At 38.1% G+C, this 15,029-nt stretch overlaps 1 protein-coding gene across 1 annotated transcript in view; it reads left to right on the top strand.

Annotated features, from left to right (window-relative positions):
* Positions 1-14,767, top strand: part of MUSK (muscle associated receptor tyrosine kinase) — a 92,008-nt gene extending 77,241 nt beyond the window's left edge. The window contains exons 13-17 of the mRNA XM_072154347.1: positions 442-601; positions 2,525-2,717; positions 4,838-5,029; positions 7,474-7,622; positions 12,506-14,767. Coding sequence (XP_072010448.1) covers positions 442-601; positions 2,525-2,717; positions 4,838-5,029; positions 7,474-7,622; positions 12,506-13,185 — 1,374 coding nt within the window. The 3' untranslated portion in view covers positions 13,186-14,767. The remainder of the gene's footprint in view (positions 1-441; positions 602-2,524; positions 2,718-4,837; positions 5,030-7,473; positions 7,623-12,505) is intronic.
* Positions 14,768-15,029: the final 262 nt, after the last annotated feature.

Below are 15,029 nucleotides of genomic sequence, written 5' to 3'. Positions count from 1 at the left end.
CTATATATTTGGTATCACTGCAAGTATATTGACCCCAAGAAAAACTCTTCTATTTAGGTTCCTCAATAAATGCAGAACATTTTTTATTAGAACCCCCCCCCCCCTCAAGCTAGCATTTGCGATTATTTCAGGGCCTCTGCGTCACGTCCTGATCCTGATAAATATACCCCTTTATTTTTCAAAAAACAGGACCCTATGCAGCGACGGGTCACTGGAAAATAAAAAAGGTATAGCTTGTAGAAGACATTGATAAAATAAGCTGAAAGATAACCTGAGCATTAACGTAGAAAATAGGTAAGAAGATATAGGGTTGAAGTAATAACAAGTGTAAACAAAAAAATAAACACAAAAAATTAATTGAATTAACACCAAATACCTCATGGCGGTGTCTGATATTGTATTCCACTTATAATGTTAAAGGTAATGTCTATTTTTTCACAGTTGCCTCACCTACATAGAAAGATGCCTTCTGTTTTCCAAGAGCTGTCCAACGCAGAAAATTATTGTAGAAATCCTGGAGGAGAATATGAGCATCCATGGTGTTATACAACAGATCCTGATGTAAGATGGGAATATTGCAACATTCCAGCATGCAGGGCAGGTAATACAACATGGTTAATTGTCTGGAACTAATAGGATACATTGTCAAAATATCACTTCTATTCCATTCTTTCATGATAGAACCGAAAAATTAAGTTACAAAAACCTGACAGTTATATTTATAGAAAAACAAAAAAATAAAATATATGAATATGTTCAAAGTCAAAGGGAGCTACACATGATTTGTATGTTCTTAAGCATATAGTTATATAACATCATATTATACAATACATCATTTGTATAAATGAGACTGAAAATAAAAATGGCTATTAAAAAAATACATTAACCCTTCTATGCCTATAGACTATATTTCAATAACATATTTGGTAAAGTTGGTCTAGGGCAGGGGTGCACAACTTATGTGCAGGCCTCCAGTTGCTGCCTGACCCTTATTGAAGAAAGCAATGACCACTTACATAACTGATAGAAGTGTGCTTTTTGGTGCAGTATTCTCATGCTCAAGAACCAGAGGAGAGCAAGCCACATAGGAGGAGAGGACCTAGGAGTGGTGAATAATTGTCAGATGTATTTACCACTCACAGGTCCTCTCCTGCTCCTGGCACGGCTCTGCTCTGGATGCTGATGTTGTTAGTATGTGCCAAAGTCATGCAACCTGACCATAGTGGGACACTGAGCATAGAAGAAGGTTCAGTGTGATGCAGGGAGCAAAAAGGAGAAATGAGAAGCGAGTGTTTATTTATTTATTTATGGTCTGGAATCATCATTATAAGTATTTTCTGCTCTGGAATCTTCATTCTTATTACTGTTCATGAATACTATCATAAGGAAGATTGGTCATGGACAGTTAGTTTATTTGCGGCATGTATGCATATATTTTTACGTATAGGAATTCCAGCCAATGAAGTAAAAGAGGGCTTTACTTTATATTGCAAGAAAGGGTGCAGAACTACTAAAAGATGTATATTGGTATCTTATCTAGCATCCTAACTTGAAGTTAAGTTGCCAGATTCCTGTCTGCAGAGCACAGCAGTGTCACTGTTAAGCACTACCTTTACTTATGGGCATTTTACAGCAGTATATCTGAGTCTCTTAAAGAATACCTACCATTTAGAATGGCAGGGGTAAGCTGTAAGTACCGGGTAAGTAACACTACTTTCGTTAGTGTTATAAACCGCGGTATCGCGGTTTTAACACTTTTTAAACTTTAGAGCAGGAGAGGCTTCGGCGCTGCGTGGGCACGATCGTGTGCGCGCCTACATAGGAAATAGCGGAGACGATGCGCGCGCGCGCAGCGCCGAACCCTCTCCTGCTCTAAAGTTTAAAAAGTGTTAAAACCGCGATACCGCGGTTTATAACACTAACGAAAGTGAGTACCGGCACCAGCTCACCCTGAGCTGGTGCTTGGTACTTACAGTTTACCCCTGCCATTCTAAATGGTAGGTTTCCTTTAAAGTCAATTTTAATGATAATACTATTATAGCACATAATATATTATGACTCCCATTAGCTATAAATTCAAATTTATAGTTCTGAAATTGAGCTGCTGTTCAATGATCCCTGATAAATTACCCAATTTCAATAGTACTTGTGTTTTAAGGATACAGAGACTGCTAAATAAAATATATTCTCTGTTTGTCATGACAACAGCTTTAGGTCACTAAATTGGAATCAGAACTGTGTGGGTAGGTAATATATGTTGTGTGGGTCATATATTTTATTGTGTGAGGACCCTAAGGGGGCACGACAACTGTGTTCTACGCAAAGTAGGGCACTATAAATGTTTGGGGGCACATAGACAAGGTGACGTTTGATGAAGTTCAAGGCGCATATCAAGTGTTCTTGTTTAATCGGAATGCTAGGTGCCATGCCATGTACCATGTACCACAGGAAATAAGTAATGTAACTGCCATTTTATGTTACTTATATTGCAGTCTAATAACACTCATTTCTGTCTGCTCTAAAGGTACACCACATCTTCCAACAATAAAAACTGCACCTGAGCCACCTGTTATGCCATCAACGTCATCATCTTTCTCTCCAACGCACTCTATGACCGTCATTATATCAACAATCTGCAGTTTTGCTGGCTTAACACTTCTGATTATCATTGCTCTTGTTTGTTGCCGGAGACAGAAGAAAATGAAAAATATAAACAGGTTCGTATTTCCCTGTCCCTCTCCATGTACATTATTTCTGTGATGCATTTAGAAATGCTGCCCTCATGCTTTATATGCCCTTGTCATACTGTTGTCACTGCTACAGGGACTGGACATGACCAATTCCCATATAGAACAATCAAAAGAAACTGGAATATTTTAGTTCTTTTAATAAGGAAAAAACAATATTAAAATCATGCATTTCAAAATATAGGGAACAAATGTCTGACTGGGTACATAATACAAGCCAAGCTGTTTTTCTTGCAAATATTTTTGTAACAAAGTGAGAAGAACAAAGGAATAACTGAAACAATAACATAGACAATACCCTTCCCAGCTACATGACAGATATATCCGTCACTTAGTACTGCTAGTTAGCACTCAGTAATGAATATATCCCATGCTAAGATGATGCCGGTTCAGCTCGTCATCAGACCTGAGCGGGCGTCAGGAACAGCTAACACTCCTATGTAACATCCTCGGTCAGAGTGAGCTCCGATCGTGTGTCTTTAACCTGTTAAATGCCCCAGTCAGCTGACAGTGTCCCCATAGTGGGACCAATAAATAATGTAAAAAAAAAATATCATTATTTACCTCATACAATGAATTCTGTAAAAAACGTATCATGTTTGCCTATCTTGTACCACATACATGCAATAAATCAAAGTGCAAAAAGTAAAACATAGAATGGTACTGCTATAGAGTACAGAAAGTCCTGGAAAAAAAAAGCCCTCAATTATCTCCCTAGACAAAAAATAAGTGTTATACCTCTTGGAGGAAGGCAATGCCAAAACTATATATTTTTCTCCACATTATGTTTAATTCTGCAAAAAATCATACTGACCCAGACAATAAAGGTAACATGTTTATTAGGCTATACATTCAACTTAAAAAAAAAGTTAAAAATCAATTATAGAATTGATGTTTTCCTACAGTCCCACAAAGTTAATACATGTTAATCAATACGGCATAGCCACCCCAAAATAGTATCACTGAAAAATGGAAAAACAAAAATTTTATAGCTTACTAAAATATGTTACATCCTATAGGGCAAAACTGGCAAATGGCCTTCCTTCACTTCTATGTCCTGCTGTACGCCTATAATAAAAATGAATGTATGGGGTGTATTGTCAACACAATATGGAGTGTATTATCAACAAGATTAGAGCTTTTTTAAATGTAACCTCCATTTTATTTTGGTTACCATGAAGATCCTAAATGGTTAACAAGCTTTGCAAAAGCTTTTATTAATAGTTTGAGGGGGTCATATTTGAAAATTGGGTGATATATGGGGGGTTCATTTTAAATATGATGAAAATATAAAGCAGACATAACTTATTTAGGTGGTCTGAAAAGAAGATCATTTAGAATGATGCTAATGTTTCTAAATTTTTACCAAATGTTCATTTTTTTAAATAAATAAATGCATATCATATCAATCAAAGTTTACCACTGTCATTAAGTACAACCTGTCATGAAGAAACTTTCTGAAAATCCCTTTGGTAAGTTAAAGTGTTAAAAGTTTGAACAATATAAACCAATACATGTCAGATTACAAAAAAAAGGGGTGGAGCCTTAAATTACAAAATGGCTATGTCCTATTACCCTTGTGTACCCAACCCTCAAGTCTTGCATATCCAAGGAAAAATATTGATGATAGAATATAAGATTGACGTGCATAAGGAATTTACTAGCAATCCAGCATCTTTAAGCAAACAAAAGGAGGAGTGTAGGGGTAGGTTTGGTTTTATCTTTAAGCAAGCACTCTGAAACAAGAAACAGATAAACCTCTCACAGTAAATATCATGGTGATTTTTTTTTACCCTCCAACCACTAGAATAAGAATTTGTTCTGGAGGAGTTTGGATGGAGATCATTTATATAAGTTGAAAATCCATTTAAAATTTATGGAAGTGATGAAAATAACTGATAAAGCTTGATTCACAATCCGGCTCTCATGAGAAAACTCCTTGAGTAATAAAATGAGTAATATGACCCTAGCCTTATTGTATCTATATAATATAGTCTCACTTTCTGACATGTATAGATGGAATGTTGCTCCTTACATGAAATAGATTGAGATATAATTTGATAGATGAAATTTTGTATCATTTATTACAGAGAAACAACTGTTCCAACGCTTACAGCTCTTCCATCAGAGCTTGTACTAGACAGATTACACCCAAACCCCATGTATCAGCGAATGCCTCTTCTCCTAAACCATAAACTCATAAGTCTTGAATATCCCAGGAACAACATTGAATATGTCAGAGATATTGGAGAAGGAGCCTTTGGACGGGTCTTCCAAGCCAGGTAAATAAATGCTACATTCACTAGATTGTCCTACACAATGTTTGTTATCCTACATATAAAATGAATGCTTTGTACATCGCCATCAGTCATTTCCCATTGGAGCAGTGGAACGACATAGATCCACCGTCCTCTGCTGACATGCAGACTGTTTGTTACTGCTCTGTGGATTTATATTGTTGTTTCGCTGCTCAACCATATGTTCATCTCCATGAAACGTAACATTTATCAACACAAGTTGAAACATCTCCTTCTGCTCTTATTAAAATATTTGTCTTGTCGTATGTTAAACACATGCCTGTTCCTAAACTTAGCAACCTCCTTCTCTCCTTGGCGCTATATTTTAGCTCTTGAGACATAATTCTCTGTTTAGTGCCAATAACATGTCAACTATGAGCATTGTGTTTACTCTGTTTAGGTTTGGAGCCTGCATGAAGTGAAGGAGTTTGTCAATGCAGGAAATGAGGGTCATGCCATTTACTAAGCGTGTGGAGGGGGAGAATGTTCACATTCTGTATGTTATTGTATGAGTGGAAGCATGCATTAGGATGAATGGAATGTGAACTGATGTTTTACTTAAAGGAAATTTCTATTAAAATTTGTCAAGCTAAACCAGGGACAAGTACAAGTAGATCCAGGCACCGTAGCTGTGATAATCTCCCTTTAATATTTGTTATCCATGGACTCCTTCCTTCTAAAAATCAACTTTTAAAATTATGATAATGAGCCCATAGGGTTCTGGGGGGCATCTCTGTGCTGTAGCTTCACAGGCTGTTAAACGGTACCATTATCCCCACTGCTCCCTCCTTCCTCTGACTGCTGTAAACTCACACACTGGGAGTAGGTAAGTGCTCTTGCACAAAACAACCTGTACAGCTACAGCACAGAAGAGCTCTTGTAAAGCCCACCCCCCAGAGCCCTTCAGGCTCATTAGCATAATTTGAAAAGTTTAAGGACTGGAACCATGGATAAGAAATATAAAAAGATTACCACAGTGCCTGGAACTATGATTGTCCCTGGTTTATCTGCACAATTTTGATTGTTGTTGATGGTTGATTCAGAGCAATAAACATCCATTTTCGTAATAGCAGCTTGAGCATTAAAATAGTTAAGACAATAAGTTAACCTTACCTTACTAGAAAGAAAAGAACTTGTGAGCCTCTACGGTAAAAGGGAGCAACTGGGTAACGCAATAACAATGAATTGATAATGCATGAAGTACAGACATACTTGTTTTTAACTTTTGATGAAATTACCTTCATTCTACACTCTAGGTAGCTGAGATATAAGGAAGTCTTTCGATAACTAATGTCAAAATGTAATTGTCTGAAGTCACTACAGTAATGTTTCTAAAGAGATATTTAGTCTTATTTTGGTTATCTTGAAACTGCTGTTTAAGTTTTTAAATTAATTACCATATATACTCGAGTATAAGCCGACCCGAGTATAAGCCGAGACCCCTAATTTTACCATCAAAAACTGGGAAAACCTATTGACTCGAGTATAAGCCGAGGTAGGGAAATGCATTGGTCACAGACCCCCCAGTATGTAGCCAGCCGGCCCCCAGTAGTATACAGCACTGCCCCCAGTAGTATACAGCACAGCCCCCAGTAGTATACAGCCAGTCCCCAGAAGTATACAGCACAGGCCCCAGTAGTATACAGCACAGCCCCCATTAGTATACAGCACAGCTCCCAGTAGTATACAGCACAGGCCCCCAGTAGTATACAGCACAGCCCCTAGTAGTATACAGCACAGTCCCTAGTAGTATACAGCACAGCCCCCAGTAGTATACAGCACAGCCCCCAGTAGTATACAGCACAGCCCCCAGTAGTATACAGCCGGCCCCCAGTAGTATACAGCACAGGCCCCAGTAGTATACAGCACAGCCCCCATTAGTATACAGCACAGCTCCCAGTAGTAGACAGCACAGCCCCCAGTAGTATACAGCACAGCCCCTAGTAGTATACAGCACAGCCCCTAGTAGTATACAGCACAGCCCCCAGTAGTATACAGCACAGCCCCCAGTAGTATACAGCACAGCCCCCAGTAGTATCTTCTTGCTTCTCTAACTTCGTGCTGGGCGCCGCCATTGCTCTCCCCGGGCACGAAGTTAGAGAAGCAAGAAGCCAGAAGAGGACCCGCGCGGACATGGGGGGAGCAGCGCTGCAATTCGGGGCCACCGGAAGGTGAGTATATAAGTTTATTATTTTTAAAATATTTTTTAAGCATATAGATTAAGTATTGACTCGTGTATAAGCCAAGGGGACGTTTTTCAGCAAATTTTTTGTGCTGAAAAACTCGGCTTATACACGAGTATATACGGTAGACTTTTTCTAAATATTATAATCCATAAATACCTCAACCTTGAAAAGGCATAGATTTGTCAATAAATACTACTTCCCATTTAGGGTGTAAAATATAACTATTCTTGTCTTGTTTCTTAGGGCACCAGGGTTGCTTCCTTATGAGCCTTTCACAATGGTTGCAGTAAAGATGCTGAAAGAAGAAGCTTCTGCTGATATGCAGGCCGACTTTCAACGAGAGGCAGCGCTTATGGCAGAGTTTGATCACCCCAACATTGTAAAGCTTCTAGGTAAGGAAATTATAGCTTCAAAGATAAAATCAAAACAATGAGGCCAAGATGGTCTACATTTATAAGAGTCATTTCTTTCTGAGTTTTATACAGCAGTTAATGAAAAAGTTATTAGCGTCATAAAATGGCAAAATTATTTTTTTTTTGTACAGGAGGTTTTAATTTTTGTAAATGTATAAAAACATTATAAAACCTATATAAATTTAGTATCCCCATGATTGTACTGACCCAAAGAATAAAGCAGACTTGTAATTTGGGGTGCACAGTGAAAGCCGAAAATACAAGAAAACTGCACAAATACATTTTTTCACCAATTTCACTGCATTTGGAATTTTCTTTCCACTCCCCAGTACACAGCATGGAGTATTAAATACCGTCATTATGAAGTGCAATTTGTTACACAAAAAACTAGCCCTCACACAGCGCTATAAATGGAAAAATAAAGTTATGGATTTTTGAAAGTGGGGAGTGAAAAATGAAAACGGGCCTGCTAGTTAAGGGGTTAAACTAAGATTTTTCCTTTCCTTGTTAGAAAGCTTGAACATCTCTTTTGATGAGATATTTCCACAAATTCTTCTGGAGATGACACTGTACTGTATTCCTCAGCGTATGGCTCAGAACAATCTGTTCAGAAGACTTGATTTGGCACAATGTACTTTGGCACAATTTCTAGATTAAGCAATCAGGCCAAAGTTTAGTATTTATCAGTTCTTTTATATTCCAATCACGATACAGTATATTTTGTTTTGTTTACACACATATTTGTATTTAGAACCTAAAGCCAACTTCCACTAGACACAGGGTAAACCTATATTGATAAGTGTTTTGTTTTCATAATTCGCCACTGCAATTTTTTTTACATGTTTGCTTATGCCTCTCTGCATTTCAACATTTGACATGATTGTTTGAGGGGCAGACTACATAATTATTTTAATTTGTGGAATTGTTTCACAATAATAAAAAAATGTTTTGTTTTAGTTTCATTCAGGCACACGAAAATGTATTTTAATGCTGATTGTGTTCTAATGGGTTTAAAGGGGTTTTCCCACAAACAAAAGTTAGGTCTATCCATGGGATAGGGCCTAACTTGCTGAGCAGAACGATCATGCGCAGCTGTCTGCTCCATTAGTCTGATTGAGCGACGTGGAGTCACTGAAACCCCCACTGATCAGCAAGTTAGGCCCTATCCCGTGGAAAACCCCTTTAAAGATAATATTGGAGTCATCAAAGTGGGGATGTTCACTCAAACTCTAGACACATGTGACTATGAAAGTCAAACGTCAAACTAATCCTAGCCATAAGAGTAGGAACCAGCTCCCCTCTAATGATGTGTCCTCAGCTAAGCTTTCTTTAAAAAAAATGTTAATGGAACAGCTCCTTTTTAAAGAAATGTCCACAGCAGATCCCCTTTTAAAGAAATATATCCACAGCAGATGCCCATTTTACAGAAATGTCCATAGCAGAAAACCCCATTTACAAAAATATCAACAGGAGATGTTCCTTTTAATGAAATATCCACACCAGATGCCCCCTTTAATGAAATGTCCATAGCAGATGCCTCCTTTAATGGAATGTCCACAGCAAATGCCCCCTTTAATGAAATTTCCGCAGAAGATGCCCCCTTTAATGAAATGTCCATAGCTAATGCCCCCCTTTAATGAAATGTCCACAACAGATGCCCCCTTTAATGAAATGTGCACAGCAGATGTACCCCTGTAATGAAATGTCCACAGCAAATGTCCCCTTTAATGAAATGTCCACAGCAGATGCCCCCTTTAATGAAATGTCCACAGCAGATGCCCCCCTTTAATGAAATATAGGGCCCGGGTCTAGGCAAGTGTGGGTCCCTCGCAAGTCAAAGCCCCCCAGTGCCCGCCCACTAGGCCTATATGAGGATATGCCATTTGTAGGAACTCATTTGTCAGACAGCCATGCACCCACTATAGGGTAGGTCAGGACACCAAATTTTATGTACTTAAAATCTATTTAATGCTACTCTATAGGATTTAAAGGGCCAGCACGCCGGTGATTGGCGTTGGCCGACCGCCTTCCCAGTTAAATTGCTGACCCCTTCCTGTGCCCCCTGCCGAATCTTTGAGCCTCGTGTCTGAGTGAAAGCTTCCTGGTTGTTTATTCCTGCGAAATAGTGATTCCCTGTTGTGACCCTCTGCTTTGCTCTTGACTTTGATCCCGTGCTACCTCCCTCTACATCCCTGACTCTGATCCTGTCCCACCTATCCTGACCTCCTGCCTGTCCACGACTCCATCTCAGCCTTACGATTCTGTACTTGGCCACCGCTGCAAGCAAAGTCTCGACTGTAGAGTGACCTGGTGGTATTCTGCCGCAGCAAGTCTAACCTGCTTGGCAGAGGGCTCTGGTGAAAACCGGGTACCACTCTGCTCCCAGGTATTGTCTTACGTCATTGCACGCAGTGGCAATGTGGGTCCACTACCCCTGATCCTGACACTACCGTTCTACACACATACTCATACACTCTTCTGCACATGCCTACAGTAATGGATTATAAATATAGATAGTTTGGACTATAGCCTGGGACCCAAGTCTTCTGGGAGACCCAAGGCCACCCAAACCACCCACCAAATTTTATACTGAGAATGGCCTTCACCCATGAAATCCTTGTGCATCTTTTTCTGCTCCCAATACTCATGTACACAAGAGAACCTCAGAAACTGCAGAGTGAAAGCAGGCAAAAGGAATGCATCCTCAAATCCTATGAAGTTTGATTCTAGTATACAAGTAGGAAGTGAATTCCAGACTTGTAGGGGCTGTAATATTTGTACAACCCAGGGTCCATGAATAACCCGCTTATGCATATATACATTGATGCCTTTATACACACACATTTATGTGCAACATATATTCATTTATACACTCAGAAGCACTTCCACTCTTACACACATTTATACATTCATAAACATTTGTGAATTCATACTTACATTTATAAACTCATATACACATTGATACACTAAATATACACTAATATCCAAATATATATACAGTATGTGTATATATATATATATATATATATATATACACTAATCTACTGATGTACACATACATTTATATTAGCACATATAATGTATACACATACATACAGTATGTTTATGCCATAAATTTGCACATACTGCATTTACACATCAAATGCCCACACATACTGGATGTACACATTATATATACAAACATACAGTATATTGCACATGCATACATTTAGGCACACATATATTTATACATTCACCTATACATTTCTCATTGAGACTGTTGTCTTCTTATACCAGGGAGTTAGAGGCCACAGATAAGAATGAAGTAGCTGGAACCACATGGAGGAAGTACTGAAGATGACAAGAGGTTACAGATTTCTAGTCCTGTTTTTTTGTCTGAGCGGTAGGCCCGGATGTTTACTGTGGAGAATAGTATGTGATGCTTCACATCCTCCATTCTTCAGTTTGGCAGGTCAGGTGACCATGACACCTGACACCTTTGGCCATGTAGCAGGTGCAGCAGAGAGTTAGGGAACTTTATTCTCCTGTTTTCTTTCCATGTGTGATCTACCCTATAAGGTCACTTGTCCATGCCTTTACCCATTGGGTTGAGCTGAGAATTATGGACAGAGTCTCCATAGTGGAAAACTAATAAAAAGATTCCCTTAAAATATTTGGAAACAGTGTAGCTGAGTATATATACACCCAATATGTCCCGATCTGAAAAGTAAGCACATATAGAGTAGAAACATCGGAGGCAACTAGCTTAATACCAATGAATGCAGTCAATGTATGACAGAACACAGTCCTGATAAACCTTGATCAATCCAGCTGTCACCTCTTAGAGTGACTAATCACAAAAGGTTATCATTGTATTGTACTCCACAATTTTGTCACGCACATTCCATTGTTTGTGGTCAGCTGTCTTATTAATCACAATGTTACCATCATCATCCCCCTAGAGAACTGTAAACAGCAGGTGGAAAGGCTTGTCATATATTTCTACAGCAGCTTTCACAAAACAACAATTAGAACAAACTGATTTCACCTACACTGACAGAAAAGAAGATGGTTACTTATCAGAAAGGATGCCCTGAAAGAATTTGGTCCTAAATAGGTCTTTTTATGGCCCATGTATACATATATAACCACAGATCCAGAGTACAACTCTTCAAATATGAAATAAGTGTCATTGTACACATAGTAGTGTATTGGGTGTGTGGGTAGAAGCTCCAGAGCATGAGGGAGCATGGTCCCTCTTGTATTTTAAGGTTCATGTAATTTCCAAGGCTCTCTCATTCTTGTCACACGTCCAACTGGCAAAAGCAGCACCACCAGTATTCTAATGACTGTACTTGGAGAGCCCATGGTCTACCCAGTAGTTGCTGATGGGCAACTAGAAATAATCTGATTTTCAGACAGCTTGATAAATCTGCCACAATGTGTTCTGAGGAACAGAGACGCTGATATCACCACTGAGTTTTTGGCCTGAAAGACTTTATACAACTAATTTACATACCCATTCAATGTTGGTTTTCTACATGATTGCAACCATGTTCACCCATAAAGGAATCTAGATCTAGAAGGTGGGAAATATGCAAATATGTTTTCCAGGATGGGATAAGGAAAAAGGAGTGTTCTACTCCCCAAAAATCTAAATAATGCCTTGAAAGGGTGAAACAAAGGAAATTTCATCATTTCCAAAATCATGTCCAGCAAGAATCGAAAGTGGCAGTGCTTATGTTGTGATATTCTTATAGTGTGATTACATTATGCTAATATAGATATTACATAACTTTTTTGCATAATTTAGTGCATACATACATAAATGGAATAAATCGAATTTACAAAATATCATTAATTTTCTCTCTCTTTCCTTTAAGGTGTGTGTGCTGTTGGAAAACCAATGTGTCTTCTTTTTGAATATATGGCCCATGGAGACTTAAATGAGTACCTGCGACATAGATCACCACGTGCTTTAAGTAGCTTAAGCCACAGCAGCCTTGCTAACAAAGTTAGACTGTCAGACCTGAATCCCTCACCTCTGTCTTGCACTGATCAGCTCCACATTGCCCGTCAGGTGTCAGCAGGGATGGCCTACCTTTCAGAGCGGAAGTTTGTCCATCGTGACCTGGCCACTAGGAATTGTTTGGTTGGTGAAAACATGGTGGTAAAAATTGCCGATTTTGGTCTTTCAAGAAACATATACTCAGCAGATTATTACAAAGCAAATGAAAATGATGCCATACCAATTCGTTGGATGCCACCGGAGTCCATATTTTACAATCGCTATACAACTGAGTCTGACGTGTGGGCTTATGGTGTTGTGTTATGGGAAATATTCTCTTATGGTATGCAACCTTATTACGGCATGGCTCATGAAGAAGTCATATATTATGTCAGAGATGGTAACATTTTGTCATGTCCCGAAAACTGTCCTCTAGAATTATACAATCTTATGCGTCTCTGCTGGAGCAAGATGCCTACTGATCGTCCAAGTTTTGCATGCATTCATCGCATTCTGGAACGCATGTATGATCGAGCTGTATCTGCTCAAGTTTAAGAGATATATGATACAGTTTGACATGGCAGCTTCATGTAACCTTTGAAAATAGACCCAGATTATGGTTTGTGTTTTACTTAAACATGGAATGGCGAAAACACATCTATGGACGAACAGTAGTCCATGAAGTTGAGTGGATATGGTCCCTAAAGTGAAGAAAAACCATTGTTGGTAAAATATTGATTTTTGAAAGTATGAAAAGGAGAGCAAAGCAGATTTTCACATCATTGTCCTTCGTCTGAATAACTAACCAAAGTGTGGGATCCTTAAATAAATACATATGTTTCATTGGAGGAAACTTTAAGACCTATACCTGAATACATTTCTTTTATTGGAGTGTCAAGTACTGTAGATCTGGAATTACTATAACAAAATCTAGTGCATATTTATCAAGTGTTTTACTGCTGATGGTTTACAGGAACAGAAATAAGCTGCTTGTCAAACAAACACATCTTCTAACATACACCATTCATTCCTTGTGTTGTAAATTCATGGACTTATTAGACCTTGTAAATCCAAAGTGCAGAATTAAATGCATCTCTCTATGAGTTTAATAATGCCTCTCTGCTGTCTTCTACAAACAGTGCCACTCTTGTCTACAGGACATGTCTGGTATTGCAACATAATGCAAGTAGATTGTTCAGACGAATAGGACCAAGATTGGAGCTGTTTCTCAAATAAAGTAGCCATGTTTTAGAATCTTACACAACCTATTTAAAAACAAGTGATTCGGACTGGGGTAATGTATTTTGCTTCAGTCTGGGGTAACGTATTTTCATGAGTATAGAAGTCTGTTGCTCACACATATGTTTTAAAATGTGAGCTTTTGAGTGCAATATAAAAACTTTTGAATGAGTCTAAAATGCTGTAGCATCATTAAGTGGGCCATGATCATTTAGAAGTATGGCCAATGATATGATCAATCAATCAGCTGCTAAGTAAAGTATGCTACAAATACAGGCAAAGGACTAACAAGTATCAAGGCAGATATATTGCATGGCATCCGAATGCAGTACATTAAAGGAAACCTACCAATTTGATTTGTTGCATTACGAACCAAACATACCTTGAGAATGCTGAAGCTACACATAATTTTAAATCGTTTTATGAGCAAAACCGCTCAGCTCAGAGATTAAACAAGATATGCTTCTGCATCAGTGTAGCTACAGCATTCTCAAGGTATATTTGGTTCATAATGCATGAAATCAAATGGGAGACTTCCTTTAAAAAAGGGAGCAGTATGTACTTTTCACATGATAGAGCAACTTATGCATGTAACAAGAAAAACAACATTTTAAAGACAAATGGATCCAGGAATAAAGATTTTGATTGTGGGTGTTTGTATACGTTAGGATGACAAAGAGTTTTTTTTAGGAACATGACATTCAAATTCTTTTCAGACATACAAAGCCTATGGTCCCATATGTCAATGAAGAAAACATGCCTTACAGCCTTTACATTTTGTAGTTTCACATTTAGAGGATGATTTCATTTTTTTAGTTATTGCTAAAGTTCCATTTACACTGAACAGCAATATTGTCATCATTTACTGTATTTTATTTTAACTTTTGTAATTTTTATTTCAGCTCATCTAATTGTCATTAGAAACAATCATTTTTTTAAATAAATAGTTGATATTTAATTAAATGTTCTTACACTTTGTATTTTATTTTCTGATTCAATTCTTACTGTGTAATAAGACAAAAAAGAAGATTTACCGTATATATTCATGTATAAGCCGAGTTTGTCAGCACAAAAAATGTGCTGAAAAACGTCCCATCAGCTTATACATGAGTCTATTACAAAAAAAAATTACCCACTTAAAAAAAACTTAAATACTCACC

The sequence above is a fragment of the Engystomops pustulosus genome, chromosome 1, assembly GCF_040894005.1.
Source record: "Engystomops pustulosus chromosome 1, aEngPut4.maternal, whole genome shotgun sequence".
Classification (NCBI taxonomy): domain Eukaryota; kingdom Metazoa; phylum Chordata; class Amphibia; order Anura; family Leptodactylidae; genus Engystomops; species Engystomops pustulosus.
The sequence above is the reverse complement of the archived record's forward strand: the minus strand, read 5'-3'. Positions and strand labels throughout refer to the sequence as shown.